Source organism: Rattus norvegicus, chromosome 10 (genome assembly GCF_021556685.1).
Source record: "Rattus norvegicus strain SHRSP/BbbUtx chromosome 10, alternate assembly SHRSP_T2T, whole genome shotgun sequence".
In the NCBI taxonomy this organism is placed as follows: Eukaryota; Metazoa; Chordata; class Mammalia; order Rodentia; family Muridae; genus Rattus; species Rattus norvegicus.
This window is the reverse complement of record NC_141543.1, coordinates 19935742-19955488: the sequence shown is the minus strand read 5'-3', so window position 1 is coordinate 19955488 and position 19747 is coordinate 19935742. Positions and strand designations below refer to the sequence as shown.

The window sequence follows — 19747 nt, the reverse complement described above, 5'->3', positions numbered from 1 at the left end:
GAGAATCGCCACCTCAAATCTCACTCTTAGAAATGCTACTGGAATTACAGTCTTTTGTGTTGGCTCCTAAACTAGCTTCCAAGCAATGAATGATGAAATGCTCTAGTCCTTTGCATAGACCATGCAGTGCTATCTCAAATCTCGCTCACAAAGGAATGGAAGGGATGTGACAGATTTGGGCTTTGGGAGATATTCGGCACATGATTACAGTAGAACTTTGGACATGCATTCCTTTTCTATCGCTGTGATAAAACAAGACCAAGGCAACTTGTAGAAGAAAGTGTCCATCTGGGCTTACATTTCCAGAGGGATGAGACCATCACCTGCATGGCAACAAGCCAGCAAGCATGGGGGCAGAGCAAATAGCCCAAACTTTGAAGTCTGTCCTGTTGAAAAACTCCTTGAGCAAGACCACACTTCTAAGCCTCCCAAAACAGCATAGCATCTGCAACTGGAATCCAGTATTCAAATGCCTGAGGCTATGGAAGGACTATCCAGCTTACACTTTAGGGCCTTTTAAAAAGTATTCTAATAAAGCTTCCAACATCTAGGATCAGATAAGCAATAGCATTCAGAAAGTGCCTGTTACGTCATTGTTATAATTCAATCTTGATACTTTCTCAAAGAACTGGAGGTCAGTTCCAAGCATCCAGGAAGGGTGGCTCACAACCACCTACACCTCCAGCTCTGGTGAATCTGATGGCATCCATTGGATAGGAACCTGCATTCATATACACATATCTACTACATAGGCATAACTTTAAAATAATTTTTTAAGTCAGATATTGGTGGCTCACACCTTTAATCCCAGCACTTGGGAGGCAGAGGCAGATGGATTTCTGCATTTGAGGTCAGCCTGATCTACAGAGCTTCCAGGACAGTCAGGGCTACACAGGGAAACCCTGCCTTGGGTGGGGGTGGGGGGGGAACCGTTTTTTTTTTTTTTTTTAAATTCACTTTGATTAGTTCCAAACGACAAACTTGCCCTGGGTCATAACAAAGGAGCACTAGAACTTGTGATACACACCTTTGATGTGAGCACTTGGGAGGCAGGCTGATCTCTCAGTAAAGTTCAAGGCCAGAATAGTCCACATAGTTCTGGGACAGTGAGATCTATGGAAGGAGACCCTGTCTCAAACCCCGCCCCCCCCCTTTTTTAGTCAATATTCAAGTCAGTCTGTCCCTGTGTTGGTGGGAGTTGCCCTCATTGTAGGGTACTAGCTTTAAGAATTTACAGGGATGGGGTATAGTAGCTCATGCCTTTGGTCCCAGTACTTGGGTGGCAGAGACAGGTAATCCCTGTGAATTTAGAAGATAATCTGGTCTACAATGTAAGTTCCAGGACAGACAAGTCTATATAGACCCTGTCTCAAAAAAAGAATTTATGGGGTTCAAGTTGCTGAGACCTGAAACAAATTTGTTTACCAGGGGACTGGAGAGATGGCTCAGTGCTTAAGAGCACTGACTGCGGGGTTGGGGATTTAGCTCAGTGGTAGAGCGCTTGCCTAGCAAACGCAAGGCCCTGGGTTCGGTCCCCAGCTCCGAAAAAAAGAAAAAGAAAAAAAAAGCACTGACTGCTCTTCCAGAGATCCTGAGTTCAGTTCCCGGTAACCACATGGTAGCTCGCAACTGTAATTCCAGTTCTGGGGAGATCTGATGACTTTTGGCCTCTATGGACACCAGGCATTCATGTGATGAATACATAGGCAGGCAAAACACTCATACCATACATACAAAGTTAATAAATCTAAAAAAAAAAACTTAAAAATTTTATCATTCAATCTATTTGTCCTGATTCCTAATTTTGGCAATTTAAAATTAACTCAGGTGAGACTGGAAAGATAGCTCTGTGGGTAGACCACTGGCTGCTCTGCCAGAGGACCCAGATTCTATTTCCAGAACCCATGTGACACTCAAAACTCTTAGTTAATACCAGTTCCAGGGGATCCAGTGCTGCCTTCTGGTTTCTGTGAGCACTGGGCACATACAAATGAAACACCATATACATATACATTAAATAATAAAATAATAGGCTGGGGATTTAGCTCAGTGGTAGAGCGCTTACCTAGGAAGCGCAAGGCCCTGGGTTCGGTCCCCAGCTCCAAAAAAAAAAAAAAAAAAAAAAAAAAAAAAAACCAAAAAAAAATAAAATAAAATAAAATAATAAAACTGGCTCGGATAACAGTCACTAAAAGTACTACTGCACTATGCCCCTTTCACACTACCCTGTTTTCCTGGTTGGTTCATAATATGTAGGCTTAGCTTTGCGGGCTTGGAAGGTTAAATCAGTACCAAACCCAGATAATCTGAAAGTGTGGGATATTCATTCACCAGGGAAGACTGCTCAGAGCTGGGTTTAAGCCAATAAAAGTCTTTTATTAGCTGGCTGGTGACTACACTGTTTGTTTAGGATCCCAAACAAGAAAGGCCTTGAACCTTTCTCGGGATGAGCTTTTAAGCACAAAGCCATGTTCTGGATTGGCTTCAGTTAACAACAGTTAGCCAGAAGCAGAACTACAGAAGCCAAAAAGCAAGATTAATTTAGAGACTTTCTCACAACTATGGACGCTGATGGATTAGGTCTTCATTTTTTGGCAGGTCGTGCTGTCTACGTGCTGAGTTCTACAGCCTGAATGGTACTTCTATCATGGAGTCAGTTGTGCTAAGGTCTGGGGCCTGTTACAAAACAATCTCTTAGAGTAGGTATTTTTCTATGTTTGGAAAGATGAGGGAATTACAGCCTCAGGTAATGGTGTATACTGAATGGCAGAAGCCAGGCATAGTAAGTTCCAGGTCAGCCAGTGCTACACAGTAAGACTTTATATATGAAAGGGTGGACAACGTTTTTTTTAAAGATTTACTTTATGTATATGAGTACACTGTCACTGTCTTCAGACATACCTGAAGAGGGTATTGGATCACATTGTAGATGGTTGCGAGCCACCATGTGGTTGCTGGGAATTGAACTCAGGACCTCTGGAAGAGCAGTCAGTGCTCTTAATCACTGAGCCATCTCTCCAACCCGTGGACAACGTTTTTAAGTGTTCTGGACATCTGGCTTGAGAGAAGGCTCAGCAGTTGGGAGTACACAGGAGGACCTCTGTTCAATTCTGGCCATCCTTATGGCTGCTCGAAACTGACTGTAAATGCCAATTCAGACGCCCTCTTCTGGCCTTTACAGACACCAGGAACGTGCACAAGTCTACATACAACCAAACATATACACATAAAATAACAAGTAACTTTAAAAAAAAAAAAAAAGGCAGGATGTGAATTTGAGCTGACCTGGAAGGCTTTCAAGTGGAAGCAGGCATGGGGGGAAAACCACGTTAGCAAGAAAGCAGTTCGAAGTCAGGTTCATGGTGTCCCCAGCAAATGAACACAGATCAACTCGCTTTATATTCCGGTCTCAAATTACCACCACACATAAGGATCTTAGAACCCTGGTGGGCTGTGCAAATGAAACAGTGCATGGAACTAAGCGACCAGTAGGAGCGGGAAAGAACCAGAAACAGGGCACACGACACAAGTCGCGTGAACGTCGAGGGTGGTCAGAGTATGACAGAGGTCTGAAGACCAACAGAACAGAGATATAGAAGCAACCAGGTTCACTATAACACAACTGAGCTAGGTCCTCTAGCGCCACCAGCAACGCAGCCGGAAATGCTGCAGCCCTGTTTCCTTTAGCGTCAGGACGCTCGACTCGGGGCGGGGCGGGACGGACTCCACCCCCGCGGCCAGGCGGGACTTCCGGCAAGGGAGTGACGGGCGCGGCCTGGGCGGCGGCGCATCCTAAGGTGGTGGCTGCCTGAGGTGACAGCGGCCCGTGGACTCGGGCACCAGAGCGAGCCGCGCTGGCGGCGGCGGCGGTAGCCGCGATGATGGAGATCCAGATGGACGAGGGAGGCGGTGTGGTGGTGTACCAAGATGACTACTGCTCCGGCTCGGTGATGTCGGAGCGTGTGTCGGGCCTGGCGGGCTCCATCTACCGCGAGTTCGAGCGCCTCATTCACTGCTATGATGAGGAGGTGGTCAAGGAGCTCATGCCGCTGGTGGTGAACGTGCTGGAGAACCTTGACTCGGTGCTGAGCGAGAACCAGGAGCACGAGGTGGAGCTGGAGCTCCTACGCGAGGACAACGAGCAGCTGCTCACGCAATACGAGCGCGAGAAGGCGCTGCGCAAACAGGCCGAGGAGGTGCGTGGGCCCCGGCCGCCGCGGAGAGGGACGGTGTGGGGAGCGTGGAGCAGCCAGCTCGGCTCAGCCAGCAGTATGCTGCTGCTGGGAAGTGCCACTTTCTCCATCCAATTTGGACCCAGAGCCCAGCCTGTGCAGAGTCCAGGAGACATGGGCCCCTATTCCTGCTGTCCCCTGACCTTGGCTGCCGCCTGCTGGCTCTGGGTTTTATTCCTTCAGTCTTTTGAGCAAGTTGCCCTAGAATCACAAAGCCCAGAATTGTACTATTCTGGAAATAAATGCTCTTCGGTTTATGATGGGAAGTGCCTTCTTATATGAAGTTGAATTCCATTTAAGTGAAGTTGACTTAACACAGCCTTAGAGACTACTATTGAAATTAAGAGTCGATTTTCATATTTTGGCTTCTTAAATTAGTGATCCTGTGTCACGGTTAGGATAAAAGCTTGTTTATCTTGGATCATTCCTACTTATTGTGGTTGTCTCTTTTTTTTTTTTTTTCTTTTCTTTTCTTTTTTTCGGACCGAACCCAGGGCCTTGCGCTTGCAATGTGGTTTTCTTTTTAACTGTCAAGATTTTGCTGTTTCTGAATTGGGATGCACAGGCACCACCTGACTGGCTTCATCAAGTTCTCAATCTATGAGGGGTGGGGGTGGGTTTCAAAAGCTCTTAGGATGTGAGGAGGGCTCGGGGTGATCTAAGAAACAGGGAACTGGCTCTAGAAACTGTCTGGACTAGAGCAAGGTCACACACTGACCACAGACAAAAGGACAGGCCAAGTTACAGAGTAGATCTTGGTGGCAGCCTGAGCTTTACCTTCTTAGGTCATATTGCTGCATAGTGGGGCAGTACCCCAGAAGTCTGCAGTGTTTGGTCCTTCTAGGCCAGCCCTGGAGCTGTGTGTCTTGTGCTTGATACCACTATTCATTGCCCTGAACACTCTGGGGACTTTTGATACGTTTCCGGTGTTTCTTCCCCCTCACCTCCATACTAACATAGTCAACATCACTGATGTGTAAGAAAATGAAAAAATGAAGGTGGACAGCGGTAAGGCAAAGTTACAGCCTTGTAACTTAAAATGGGCCCTGCCCAAAATAGGTACCTGGTTGATGCGGTGTTGACACTGCCCCAGGGAAGTTGCCTCTGCCTTCCAGGTTAATTACAAGCTGGACTGAGCAGAGAGGGGCTACCATTGTGGCGGAGAGTGGAGATCCAACTCTTTAAAGAAGCTGAGCAAAGCAAGAAGTAAACAGATGCTCAACTGACCAGGTGGAAGCTGTGGTTAAATGGCCATTTATGCCCTTGGAGGGACCTCCAGTGAGGTTAAAATTGAAGAGGGACTAAACACTGGAAACAGCACTCTAGCTCTTTTGTGGAATGAAGTGGATGTTTATCTTCCGTTCTGTAAAAAAAGACTGCTGTGTACCAGTGGCCAGCTTCTTTTTCTAGACAGGGATGTGTGGTCAGATGGTGTAATAGCCCAGGAGCTATGCATCACTGCATGCAGAGTTGCAGTACTGCAGAAGTGCTGTTCCAGGCACTTTGCTTGTTTGAGCTTAGTCAGAGGTGGGTAATCTGAGCTGCCAGCTGCTTTCTGAAAAGACAGAATCTTCAAGGGTTTTTGTTTTGTTTTGTTTTGTTTTTAATTTTTAAGCAAAGAAATCATCTCAGGCTTTTACTTCTTTCCCTGATACCAGTGTGTTTTGATACCAGGTGCTTCATTCTCTGGGACTCAGAACCTGGGAGGAGGGGCTCAGCTGTAGAGTTTGCAGATACCCAGCCTGGCCATCTTGCCCTCAGGGACCATATACCTTACCAGCCTCTCCCTCTCCCTTTCTCGGACCTTCAGTTGTAGCTGTCTGTCTTGTAAAGGTTGCCAGAAGTAGTGACTCAGTTCCACTACAAGCTTCACTGTTGACCACTGGTTACCTTGAAAGAAAACTGTGGCAAGGTAGATTTAGTATGGAGGGCAGTGTCCCTAATGTTTCAGCTCAGCCTTGGGCCTCGTGATCTGTTGAATCGTTATCGATCCATTAGGTTCTGAAAGAGAAAAGGACCAGAAAGAAGCAGCTCAGTGTGCTAGCCTTTTTCCTTGCAACAGGCAAGCACTAGGTCATAGGAAGACAGGCAAGGTTCGAAAGGCAAAGTGTTAGTGTTATATTGCCATTATCTTCCTTAACCCTAAAGAATGTGTAGAAGCATCCTTTAGCTTATCTCAAGCAACTCAAGTGGGCTCTCTGCACATTTGCTAACGCTATGGCACTTGCTGACGCACAAAAAAGAATCTGAATGCAGTTTGATTCAAGATTTTTTTCCTACAAGATCCAGGATGATACCCTTTTCTCAGATCTCTTCTTTAAGGGGTTAGAAACCCGTTCTTCTATACTCATATGCCCTTACCTTCCCACGTGCCGCTTCTGTTGCTTCATCCTGGAAAGGTTTATCAGGCTACTCCTGCCCCAACCCCCAACTTCTAGCACCCGACATTGTGCCAAAGACAGCATGAATGATCCTTATGCTCGAGCTCTGAAGAGTTTAGTACCTTTTGGCTTGCTCTACCCCAGAGCTGTTCTCTTTTCCCTGTGGGTACCGTCAAAGAGATCCTAGCCCGGTTTGATGAGAAGGGACGCCGACTTCTGGTTTCTGTGCACATCTCTCCAGGCTGATGCTTCAGTTCCTGAGGCCCAAGGACTCACTTTGGAGCAACCATTCTGCCAATGAACTTTCTGTAACAATGGGACTGCCCTGTTTTATACTATCCAGTTCATTAGCCACTGGGTACAGTGGCCTTTGAGCATTTTCACTGTCACCCATGAAATTGTGGAAGTAGGACTTTGTTTTTCCTTTTTCTTTCTCTTGGTGCTGGCAATAGAGACCAGAGCATGCTAGGCAAGTTCTCACCACCGAGCCACAGTCTCAGCCTCTGCTTTTCATGTCTCTTTAATTGAAACAAAGACTTGTGACCAGGACAACCACACCAGTGTATCTGTCTGTGTGAGCAGTCTGGCTGACTTAACTTCATATAAAAGCAGGTGACTGATATTTTTAAGTTAGCATCAGGCAAGAAAGGAAAGTGCTTAAAACATAGATTTGCATTTTCCAGTGGACAATTTCCAGTTAAAGGGATTCACCTAAAGCAGTTAAGGAGGAGACCTGGTGGAAGAAAACACGGTGTGATGGTGGGAGGAGGGGTGCCGGCTGTCTAGGAAACAGCACAGGAGGTGAGGAATTCTCACTGGGCTGGGAAGAGGGCCGCTGGGAAATCCCCCTAGTGCCTGGAAGTCAGCTGTACTATTGGCCACACCACTGAACCTTTGATCCTGAGCCTCATCTTTTAGTCTTTCATTTTGGGGAAAGGAGTTAGTTAACTCTCTTACCAAGGTCTCAGTGGTATAAACTGACTGCACATGCTTAGTGTCTAGTTTAATTTTCTTTTTTTTTTTTTTTTTTTTTGGAGCTGGGGACCGAACCCAGGGCCTTGCTCTTGCTAGGCAAGTGCTCTACCACTGAGCCAAATCCCCAACCCCTAGTTTAATTTTCAACACTCATGCGAGCCCCTGAAGCCTTGCCCTCTGCTTTGGAGTTTTCACAGAGTGATCTTGTTCTCTGCTTCTCTCTGCCTCATCCCCATGTGACTGTTTTCTTTAATTTCATCTTCTAGAACTTTAACTAAATGGAATTATTCCAAGTATACTACCGTCTGGCTTTTCACTAAGCTTCATGATTTTGAGATTTGTTGAGGTGTTGTCTGTGACAGCTAGGAGTAAGACTTGGGGGCTGATGAGTTAAATGTGAGTCAACAGAGACAGATTCAAAGCTGTGCCTATTATGAAAATGTTTGGCGCATTGTTTCTCACCGAGCCTCTTAGGTAATGTTACCCCTTCCATTCTTTGCCTCATTTGGGACTCCTGCCCAGTTTTATCCTAGCTAGCCCTTGTCTCCCTCTCAGCCAATACCCAGAAAAGCACAAACTTCTGCAGACATGCTTAGCCATAGCTCTGTGTCTTAGTCAGGGTTACTGTTCCTGCACAAACATCATGACCAAGGAGCAAGTCGGGGAGGAAAGGGTTCATTTAGCTTACACTTCCACATTGCTGTTCATCACCAGAGGAAGTCAGGACTGGAACTCAAGCAGGTCAGGAAGCAGGAGCTGATGCAGAGGCCATGGAGGGATGATAATTACTGGCTTGCTTCCCCTGGTTTGCTCAGCTTGCTCTCTTATAGAACCCAGGACCACCAGCCCAGGGACTGCACCACCCACAATGGGCTAGGTCCTCCGCACCTTGATCACTAGTTGAGAAAATGCCTTACAGCTGGGTCTCATGGAGGCATTTCCTCAAGGGAGGCTCCTTTCTCTGTGGTGACTCCAGCTTGTGTCAAGTTGACACACAAAACCAGCCAGTACACTCTGTCTGGCTCATATTTAAAATGCTGCCAATTTGTGTGTGTGTGTGTGTGTGTGTGTGTGTGTGTGTGTGTGTGTGTGTGTGTGTGTGTGTGTGTGTGTGTGTGTATGAGGTTTGTATGAGGGTAGGTAAGTTTGTACCACAGCATGCATGTAGGTCAGACAGTTTTTCCAGAGATGCTTTTTACCGTCTCACATCTCATCTGAGATGCATACCATAATATCCAGCTTACTTATGGGTTACAGGGACCAAACTCAGGTGGGTGGGCTTTTATGACTAGAGCTTTAGTCATGAGCCATTTCTCTGGCCCTAAAATGCAAAGACCTTGTCAACTGAGGCATAACATCTTCCTAGTAGGTCATCACATTAATGTGGATAAAGCTGGACCAGATTAGGAAGCTTAAACCAGCTAAATGGGCAGTAGGGATGGCTCAGCAGTTAAGAGCATCTACTGCGTTTACAGAGGACCCAAGTTCAGTTCCCAGCACCCATAGCAAATGGCTTACAACCACCTATATTGGGATCTGATGCCTGTTTCTACACGCTGTGGGTACCTGCGTTCATAAGTGTATGCAAAACACTATATTAAAGTTAAAAATAAATATTTTTTTTAGCAAGAAATAAACCAGCCTGAACTACGGAAAGGGTCACAGAGGATAAAGTTTTCCAGAAAAGGGTAACTTCCCCCACCCCTACCCTAAGGAAGATTTTTCATGAGTTTAGATTTTAGTTTTATCTTCATTGTTCCTACCTCCCTGATATCATTCTTTTTCCTTCCTGCTCCCTTTCTGTTTTTTGTTTTTTTTTTTTTTTGGTTCTTTTTTTCGGAGCTGGGGACCGAACCCAGGGCCTTGCGCTTCCTAGGTAAGGGCTCTACCACTGAGCTAAATCCCCAGCCCTCCCTTTCTGTTTTGTTGTTATTTTGTTTGGTTTTTGGAGACAAGGTTTCACTGTTCAGTGGACAAGGTTTCACTGTTCAGTCCTGGCTGCCTTAGTACACACTGGCTAGCCTAGAACTTATTTGGTAGACAAGATTGGCGTTGAACTCACAAGAGTTCTCCCTTCCTCTCCCTGTCAAATATTAAGATTAGAGGCATGGGCCACCACTCTCAGCCCTCTCTCCCAGTTTTTTGAGACAGAGTCTTACTCTCTAGCTTAGGGCTGGCTTTAAACTTGCAGTAGTACTGTCTTGGCCTTCCAAAAGCTTAGATTATAGGCATGAGCTGCCACATCCAGTTCTTTTGTTATTTTATGGATTGGTTTGTTTGTTAAATTTATTCATTTTATGTGTCTTGGTGTTTCATTTGTGTGTGTGTCTGTGTAACTGCCTATGCCTGGTAACCTGAAAGCCAAAAGAGGGCAAAGAACCCCTTGGGACTAAGTTACAGAAAGTTGCAAGCCACGTTGATGCTGGGAATTGAACCTATATCCTTTGTAAAGAGCAGCCAGTGTTCTGAACCACTAAGCCATTGCTCTAGCCTCTGTTTTCTTTTCTTTTCTTTTTGTTTTTGTTTTTGTTTTGTTTTGTTTTGTTTTGTTTTGTTTTGTTTTCCAGAGCTGAGGACTGAACCCAGGGCCTTGCGCTTGCTAAGCAAGCGCTCTACCACTGAGCTAAATCCCCAACCCCTAGCCTCTGTTTTTTAAGACAACACTCGTATTGCCTAGACTGCTAGTCTCAAGCTTACTGCTTTGCTAAGGCTAGTCTGCAGCACCAGGTGTAGTTTTATTCTTTTATTTTTTGGTTTCTCTTTTCGTTTTTGTTTTTTTGAGACAGGGTTTCTCTGTATATCACTGGCTGTCCTTGAACTTGCTCTATAAACCAGGCTGGTCTCAAACTCAGAGATCCATCTGCCTCTGCCTCTGCCTCTGCCTCTGCCTCTGCCTCTGCCTCTGCCTCTGCCTCTGCCTCCTGAGTGCTGGGATTAAAAAAGCATGTGCCACTACTGTCTGACTGTAAACTTATTTTTTTCTTTTTGGTTATTTGTCCTAAAAATCAGAGTGCATTAAATCTGTTGTGTTTAAGATGGATACTGGATAGATTTTTAGTGAATATAAGGAACACTTGTTACATTCCTGAACTGTGGCCATATTACTAACCCACATCTAACATTTGAATATAGAAATATCCTGCATGAGGCTGGAGAGATGGCTCAGCAGTTAAGAGCACTGGCTACTCTTCCAGACGTCTTGAGTTCAGTTCCCAGCAACCACATAATGGGATCCGATGCCCACTTCTCCTGTGTCTGAAGAGAGCAGCAGTGCACTCACATACATCAAATAAATAAATCTGAGTGGGGTGGAGGGGAAAGAAAGGAAAGAAAGAAAGGAAGATCTATCTCTGTTTTTTTTCGTGTGCTGTCTAGTGGTTCTTGCAGATAGTGTCTGTAACTCCAGCCTCCCCACTCGGACCTACACTGGTTTTTGAACCTAGGTAGTTGCCACAGGTGATGGATGGCACAGGCTCAAAAAGCCCAAGCTGCCCTTAGCTTCTTGCCTGTCTGCTTGCTTAATACAAAAGACTAATGAGGTACATTTTTATTTTGAAAGTTCTCTCCCTTTCCTTTCCCCTATCAAGAATGCAAAAGAACCTGATTTTTTGATTCCTCTCGGTGGTCACTTCTAGCAAACTAGATGAGTTCATAGGGGTGTTCCTGGCCCCCAAACTGAGAGAGTAGAGGCTCGCCTTCCGTGTAAAGCATGCTTAGTTCAGGAAAGGTCTAGCAGTCCTGAGAATCCTGACCTCCATTGTCGCCTTTATGTTTGACAAGGACATAAAGCTGACTTTCTCACATTATGTTTTATATGTGAGACGGGGAGAGTGATCTCATTCCATGGGATTCTTTTTTAAAACAAAGCTGTCTGATATATATGTCTTCTTCACATGGTGATTGTGTCTAGTTGATTCAGAACCACTTGTTTTCATTGCATAGCTGTGTATACACACAAAACCCCCTGCATTTTGCTGGCTCTAGGGTTTTCTTCCTTCAGCTTGCTTGAGTGCAGTGTCTTTAATCCTGTGTAGATTTCCTCCTGGCCACAGTCTCTTCCCTCCCAGCTTCTCCCCATCCCAACACACACACACACACACCCTGGGTTTCCCCTCTTGCTGGCCATACAGGATGAGTCATCCTTCCAGGATTTACTGGCGCTCTGTGCTCCTGCACAAAGGCCTTGGTCAGGCTGCAGCAGGAGGGACATCAGATTGATCAGACAGCTGAGGAGTGTGCGTAGGTGGCTTATTATATGAAGCATGGCCCTACCCCAAAACTGAAGCCTGAAGTCCGCTGTTAGCTTTATATTCATGTCCTCTGAGAAGCTTTGTATGCCTTTACAGTCCACCTGGCATTTATGTTTCCTACAGATGGGATTTCCTGGTCACATCCCAGTTTCCTGTTCAGTTCTTACACACACTTCCTTCCTCAACTCTTACTACCGTAGGGATTACAAAATGTCACTCACTGAGCTTGACCTTCTGCTGCAGAGGCAGTGTCTGTACCCAGGGTCTACATACACTATAGGTACTGCCTCCTCTCTTGGCCTCATTAGAGTATCTGTTTTGCAGAGTGATTTCTTTTCACTTGGTTTGATGACAGTCATTTTACTCAATAACTCACCAGGCTCGGGCTTTTCAGAGACAGTGCTTGTAGGTTTTAGTCCAGTAATAATGGATCTTAAGCTAAGAGATGATCAAAATGAAGATTAATGGGGATGGAGAAATAGTTCAGGGGTTAAGAACACTGGCTGCTCTTCCAGAGGACTAAGGTTCAATTCCTAGCACCCACATGGCAGCTCACAACTGTCTGTAACTCCCGTTCTGGAGAATCTGATGCCCTCTTCTGCTCAGCAGGATCCTGCATGAGTGTGGGGCTTGTAAACTCACACAACCATGCACACTTACAAAAATAAAAGAGAACAATAGTCAGGAAGCAGAGGCAGGGGCATCTATGTGAGTTCAAGGCCAGCCTGGCCTATAGTGAGTTCCACAACAGGGAGGGTTTTCCCGGTCATGAAAAAACAAACAATGAAAAGTAAACAATGAAGTGGAGATGAGGAGAAGCATTGCCTTCCTTCATCGTCATTTGTAATTCTGACAGGGGTAATCTGTAGTCTATTGTGAGTAACATGAGCCAGTCATTTGTGGATCCCAATTAACTGGTCGTGGGCCTTCCTACTCATGAGGCCCTAGAAAGGTCTGTGACGGCTGAGCTCACAGTCCATCAGGAATGGTTCCGGTCACTCATTCTTGGACTGTTTTCTTAGTATCAGGGTTTATCTGTGGCATCTCTCTATATATGGGGAAAGGCAGGCAGCATGAAGAAGGGAAAGGAACCAGGGATCTAGTGAAGACCCTTTCTCTGGTGTCTGGATTCTTGGGTTCTTGAACTTGTACTTTGCCTTGTGAAAGGCGCTGTCACCTTCTGACCAACACACACCAAACTTATCTTTGTCCTTCCTATACATAGAAATTCATCGAATTTGAAGATGCCTTGGAACAAGAGAAGAAAGAACTCCAGATCCAGGTAGAACATTATGAGTTTCAGACGCGCCAGCTGGAGCTAAAGGCCAAAAACTATGCAGATCAGAGTAAGTAGCCAGCAGGAGCCATGAATTGGGATTGCGTGTATATGCTACAACTGATCTGTGGAGTACACAAGTTGTTGATTCAAGGGGTGGGTGAGTCTCAACTGCTTGCTCTGTCTCATCACAACTGTACATTTCCATAGTCAGCTTTAGGTGGAAACAAAGTCCTTGTGGCACAGCACACTTTGACTTCATAGATCTGGTTATAGAAGAGCAAACGCTCACAACCTCAGTCCTCCTGTGTGTCTAAGGAAGAAGCACTATGGCCATGAGTCCTGACTGATCTCTGTGAAACCAGCTGTTTTAGTGACAGTTCCTAAGAGGTCTTTAGGTTTTCTTCTTGTTTGCAAGTACTGCTCACCCGCAAGCATTGATCCTCAGCACAATAGTTTCTAAGTCTCAGCCTTAGGGGAAGTCAGGATCAACCTATTAAACCAGTTTCCCCTTTCCAGAACTCTGGCCAACTGTATTTGTAGGGAAAGATTAAAAAGGTGCTTTTGAAATAAAAAAATAGGGACTGGGAAGATGGCTCAGTGGTTAAGAGCACTGGCTGCTCCTCCAGAGGTCCTAAGTTCAATTTCCAACAACCACATGGTGGTTCACAACCATCTATAATGGGATCTAATGCCCACTTCTGGCATATACATATACATGCGGATAGAGCACTCATACACATAAAATAAATCTTTTAAAAAATTTTGCCAAAATTAAAAAAAAAAACATGCCAGTGGTGGTAGTGCACACCTTTCATTTCAGCACTGTGGGGACAGAAGTACTTTAGTTTAAGTTCTTTTTTTTTTTTTTCCAGAGCTGGGGACCGAACCCAGGGCCTTGTGCTTGCTAGGCAAGTGCTCTACCACTGAGCTAAATCCCCAACCCGGATAGAAGTACTTTAAACTATGCTATTATGCCATCATTTGATCTTTTTTTTATGATTTAGTATTTCAGTAACTAAAACACATTTGTCACTTTGTATGGTTACCTTGAGAAACAGCTACCTTCATTTCTCTGAGAAATTAAAATTGAATTGGGGGAGAGAGAGAAATTGGCTTACTAGATTGCTTTGACCTCTTCCAAGGCTGAAGCTGAGAGGTGATTGTGCTAGATTACTGTCCTCTGAGCATAAGCAATGGGCAGGCAGCTTCTGTACATGCTAGTATTATGAACAAGAAGCAAACTTAAATGTCCTTTGTAATCTATATAATAAACCTCATTTTATACAGTTGCTGTGACTTTCCTTCTGATTAGTGTTTGACATGTGAAAAGGTACTGGCGCTTTTTCTAGGAAGAAAAAAAACCAAGTGAGATTACTGAGTGCTGATTGCCCAGGCTGGCTTGAAGCCTGGGGCCAAATGGGAGTCTCTCTCTGAGGTAGTAGCTGTGCACACACCCAAGCAGCGGCCCACAGGGAGGGCTCCACTAAAGCTGGCAGCCAAGAGGCAGCCTTTCCAAGGAACAAGGACAGGCTGAGTTTGAACACACCCAATATGGGTAGACGTCTTGTTTCTTCGGCAGCCACATAAGTGTGTGCTGTTTTAGTTTATGTAAGTCATGCATATAGTTCACAAATGTCTATAAGTCAAGTGTATAAGTCACATATGTTCTGTGCTTTATACACATATATATATCTAAGTCATGTGTGGGTTGGGTACTAGTATCTGTAAGTCACATGTGTGCTAGCTACTAGAGTCTTCTAAGTTATAGGCTTTGGATGTTGGTGTTTGTGTTGGGTGCTAGTATCCTTAGGTCCCATCTGTGTTGAGTTTTGGTGTCCCTGGGCCTCATGTGGATTGGGTTCTAGTATTCTTGGGCTCTATGTGTGGTGTATACTGGTGTCCCTGGATTGGTGCGCATCGGGTACTTATGTCTTTGAGTCTAGTTTATGTTAGGTGCTTGTGTCCATGGTTCAAACTCCTTCAAGAGAAAAAAAATGCAGTTGACTTTGCCTGGCATTGATGCTTATACTGAGCTTCAAAAAGGGGTCCCTACACTGCTGGTAGTAACCAGTTATCTGCTACAGGATTAGCAGTAGTAGTCTCCACAGATGCTACCTGGCCCATTCCCAGAGCATAGAGTGCAGCATGTGTGGAGCTGTGTAATTTGTTAGTTCAATCTAGAAAAGACATCAGGAGGCCATGGGGAGGTGAAGGAAGCCTCTCACTGAGGACAAATGAAAGCTGGTGAAGGACAATACCCCCCCCCCCCCAGTGTCCAGGACACACAGCCGCACATGTCCTGCCTTACTTTGTTCATCACCATCACTCAGTAGGCTACGAAGGAAGGCACACATGGGCAGCATCATGCCTGCTCCATTAGCAGGGCTCAGGGACAGTCTGCCTGGCCATTATTGCCATTTAGCTTGTTTTAGACAAGAACATGCCATACAAGAGGGGACCATTCTAGGTGTCACCAGGGACTACCAGTTTTGGTAGAGAAAATAAGGTCAGCTCTTGATGTATATAAAGAATGCAGCTGGGTTGGAGATTTGGCTCAGTGGTAGAGCGCTTGCCTAGCAAGCGCAAGGCCCTGGGTTCAGTACCCAGCTCCGAAAAAAAGAATAGAAAAAAAAAAAAAAAAAAAAAACTAACTCAAGAATGCAGCTATTCATTTCATTACATGCCTCTGAGCTCGGTCAGACTCAGATCATCCACTTGAATTTTCTCTTTTCATAAGCTTCTCACTTATTTTATTTAAAATTTTTTATCTAGTTATTTATTTGTTATAGGGGTTTGGGGGATGGAGCTCGAGGCCATGTTCATCATACTAGGCGAGTGGTCCTCACCTCTATTTTCTGTTGGCACATGTTATAAGATTTACCTGGTTGGAAGCTTCTGGCTACTCTGAGCAGATGCTTTTGTCAGTCCCACCCGTCCTGGTCTCTTACAACAGGATTGAGTGTTCGCACACGTGAGGCTCACACCACATGCACATGCCCCTCGCCTTCCTCCTAGTTCTCTCACCGTTTTGAGCAGAGTGCTGCTCTGCTGTACCGTGGGCCAGGGTCCTGAGGCTGTGGGCTGAGCTGTGGAGGCAGACTGCGGCTGACACAGTGGCTCTGTTTTCTAGTTTCCCGACTGGAGGAGCGGGAGTCGGAGATGAAGAAGGAATACAACGCGCTGCACCAGCGGCACACGGAGGTGGGTGCTAGTGGGCCTTCTGCTGGCGCGACGGAGGCTCTAACTGCTGGGGCTGCGTCTTACCTTCGGCTGCTGACCTTTGCTCACGTCTGCTGATACCTTTGTTTGGTAGACAACTGATTGCTCGTGTTCCCTAAAAAATTGTCTTATCCAAGCACAACACTTCAAAACGCTAGCGTTGGGAGTTCAGCGGGTGACACTAACAGGGAGCCCTTCTTGACAGATGATCCAGACCTATGTGGAACACATCGAAAGATCGAAGATGCAGCAGGTTGGGGGAGGCGGCCAAACAGAAAGCAGCCTGCCCGGGCGGAGGTAGGTGGGTTTGGTGGGCAGGACCTGGTGGGCAGGAATGGGGAGTGGTAGGGACACTGGACAGGAATGAATGTGCATGAAGGTGGATTGGCTTTGCTGTAACTACCTTGCTTTCTACTCAGTCCCAGGTCTTTGTCTGAGGCTCAGAAAAATTGTCTGTCCTTGCCCTATATGGATTCTAATTTTGTAAACTTTACTACTTATTAAAATATATTTGAAACTTTGCCAGTCAGTATCACAGTGCTTTCATAGCTATGTGAGCATATTGTGGGGGTGTGGAGTTTGAACCAAGGGCAAGTTCTTAACCAAGACTTAATTCAGTGGTGCTCTAATTTCCCATGTGAACCCCGACCTAGATGCCAATAGGAGGGGCAGCAGGATCTGCACAGCAGCCTGACAGGAAGAAATACATGGAGGCCTTGGCCCAAAGATGGCTTTGAAGCAATTTGGACTTTAAACAGTCACCCAACCTTATTTGACCTTATTTTCTTGTTTATACCGAGTGTATATGTATCATCTAGAAGAGTCAATTCAGATGAACTGTGGGATCTGAAACTGAAATCTTTGTAAAATATGTACAGACTCCCCCCTTGGGGCAGTAGCTTAATGTGCTCTAAAACAGGCATGTTTAGCTTTGTGGTCCATAGACCACATGGGTGCTAAGATAGCTATGTATGCAGCCCAACACATCTGTAGATAACAATGTCAAAAAGTTAGACCCCTCTACTCTAGAATGTACTATTACTAGTCAACTTTTTTAGAAGAATGGTGGGACTTTTTGTGCAGCCCCATCCCTGTACCTCATGCAGCGTAAGATAATGTCCAAACCCCTAGGTCCCTGTTATGCCCAAGTTCAGGATTTGGTGCTAGTTTTGCTCAAACATCAGGAAGAATCCTGCTGAACTTGGCTTCCTTACCACCTTCTGTCTAGTCAGGGTATCTAGAGAGCAAGTCTCAGAGGTCTCAGGAGAGTTGAACAATTAGAGACAACATTAGTCAAGTGTGGGGAGGGGTGGGAGACGGAGCACACAGAACCACAAATTTTTGAACCAGGCATCACCTTATTGCTTTGTGGTCCCAAATTCCTGCAGTTAAACCTTTTGAAATCAGGTCTGGAGACCAGAAAAAGCCTCTAGTTGCTTCATAATAAGACTCTATATTCCTCTTCCTTGCTTGTTCTGTGCACTATATCTACAAATGGAAAGGTTCAGGATATACAGCTCTGGGCTGAGTGTGGCAAAGCTGTCCTCTTCAGCAGGTCAGTCTTTGACGTGAAAACAAGATGCATGCGAAAGCCTGAGGAAGGTAGGGAGAGTCTAGGCGTGTGTTCTCTGTCATGGTGCTGCTGCTTGTAGCAGAAAGTAGGCAGTGTACAAGCCATTTAAAGAGATTCCAAGCACTACAAAAATTACAAGACAACATGGATCGTTTTGTGAGCTATAAGCCTGAATTCACTAGCTGGCCCAGGAAGATTCCTTCCTTACAAACTGTGATGTTGTTTCCTTAAAAGGATCTCCAAGTTACCAAGCTAATGTTGTGATCTTTAAGGAGGTATCTGAGGGGTTGGGGATTTAGCTCAGTGGTAGAGCATTTGCCTAGCAAGCGCAAGGCCCTGGGTTCGGTCCCCAGCTCCGGAAAAAAAAAAAAAAAAAAAAAAAAGGAGGTATCTGAATCTGATGTAGCGGAGGGAGTGGGGCTGTTGGCATCTCTGTGTAGGGCCACAGCATTCTAGAACCTTCAAGAAATCTCTGCCATCATAAGTTTCAGGAGAACATGTTGGAGCAAGGCATGATGGCTCAAGTCTGTAATCTGAGCATTTAGGAGTTGAGGCAGGAGGAAAATCCATGTTAAACACCAACTTGGACTACATAGTAAGTTCCTGGGTAGCTTAGGCTACAGAGTAAAGCACTGTCTTTGAGAGAGAATTCCTTAACAGCTTTGTGGTTGAAAATGTGGGGGAAGCCTGCAAAATGTATCCCAGGAATCTGGGCAATGTGACCTAAACCCAGGATTGCAGATTGCATGTATCTTGTGTCACAGGTGGGTACTCCAGGCCCTGTAGTGCTGAAGAAATAGATAACCTAGGGTCCTCTGAGCTAAGCCAGAACCAAAGCTGGGTTGGGTTCAGAACCATGTAGGCTGTGAAGCTTAACCTCTGGTGGCTCTGACTATCACCATGAGCCAAGCTAGGTTACCTGCTTTTCCTTGGAAAAGAAACACCTTAGTTTCAGGCAGGAGTGCTTTACTATTGGTGTCTACTTAGTGAAGGGATAGAGGCCCGTCCAGGAGCTTGCTATCAAGATATTCCCATGGGCTCCGTTCTTTTATACCAGAAAGGAATCCAGAGCCTCTACTTCTGCCTCTCCTCTACTCAGATTTTTTTTTTCTCGTCTCCAGGCAACCAGGCTATAGGAAGCTGCTTCCTACCTGAGAGGAACTTAGGGCCCTTAAGCTGGTGCTGCCTCCTGTCCTTTCTTCCCTAAGAGAACCAGCACGCCCTTGACATGTTTCATGAGAAGTGGAGCTGTGAGTCTCCTCTGCCTGTGGCCATCCTGTGTTCTCTGGGCAGCATAGGACCCTTGGTGCCAAGAATAAGGATCACTCGTATAGTGATGGTGCAAGGGAGAGGCTTTTTATGCCTTCTAGACGCCCCAAGAAGCTTTCAGGCCTTTTCTGTTGTTTGACAAATGGGATTTTCTAACCTAATCAGGAAGAGTGCCTACTGAGTTCAAACCCTTGGGTATTAATCAGATATGACCTGATCTTCTAATTGATCTCCAAGACTAAGGAACAAGCAGCCATGTTGCCTTAGTCTCCTGACACCATTGCTAGACTTCCACACTAGTCTCCACAGCATAGGAAGAGGGTGCTTGTTAACCAGGCTTATGGAGATGGAGTGTGGAACATGGGAGAGGGGATACTCACCTCTGGGCTCTTCCCACCACCCTGGCCAGTGCCTCTGAAGTTCCTCAACCCAGAGATTCCATTCTCCCTTCCATTATTGAGTAGTTAAGTAGAAACTAATCAGTCTCCTGTGGTCCAAACCCAAGCTGGCACAAGGTAGTGCAGAGCCCCCTCGTGGACATCAACTATTTTGATCCAAAATGTGGGCTA

The 19747-nt window shown here is 45.6% G+C and overlaps 1 protein-coding gene across 28 annotated transcripts in view; it reads left to right on the top strand.

The window, feature by feature from the left end:
• Positions 1–3755: 3755 nt before the first annotated feature.
• Mapk8ip3 (mitogen-activated protein kinase 8 interacting protein 3) overlaps positions 3756–19747 on the top strand; it is a 39790-nt gene continuing 23798 nt past the window's right edge. For 27 of the 28 annotated variants that reach the window (XM_087571501.1, XM_087571491.1, XM_087571481.1 and 24 more), the window contains exons 1-4: positions 3756–4196; positions 13064–13184; positions 16248–16318; positions 16542–16633. Coding sequence is in view for 21 of the 28 variants with exons in the window: in XM_087571491.1 (XP_087427617.1) it covers positions 3879–4196; positions 13064–13184; positions 16248–16318; positions 16542–16633 (602 nt within the window). In the remaining 7 variants the exon portion in view is untranslated. 28 annotated transcript variants of the gene reach the window in all.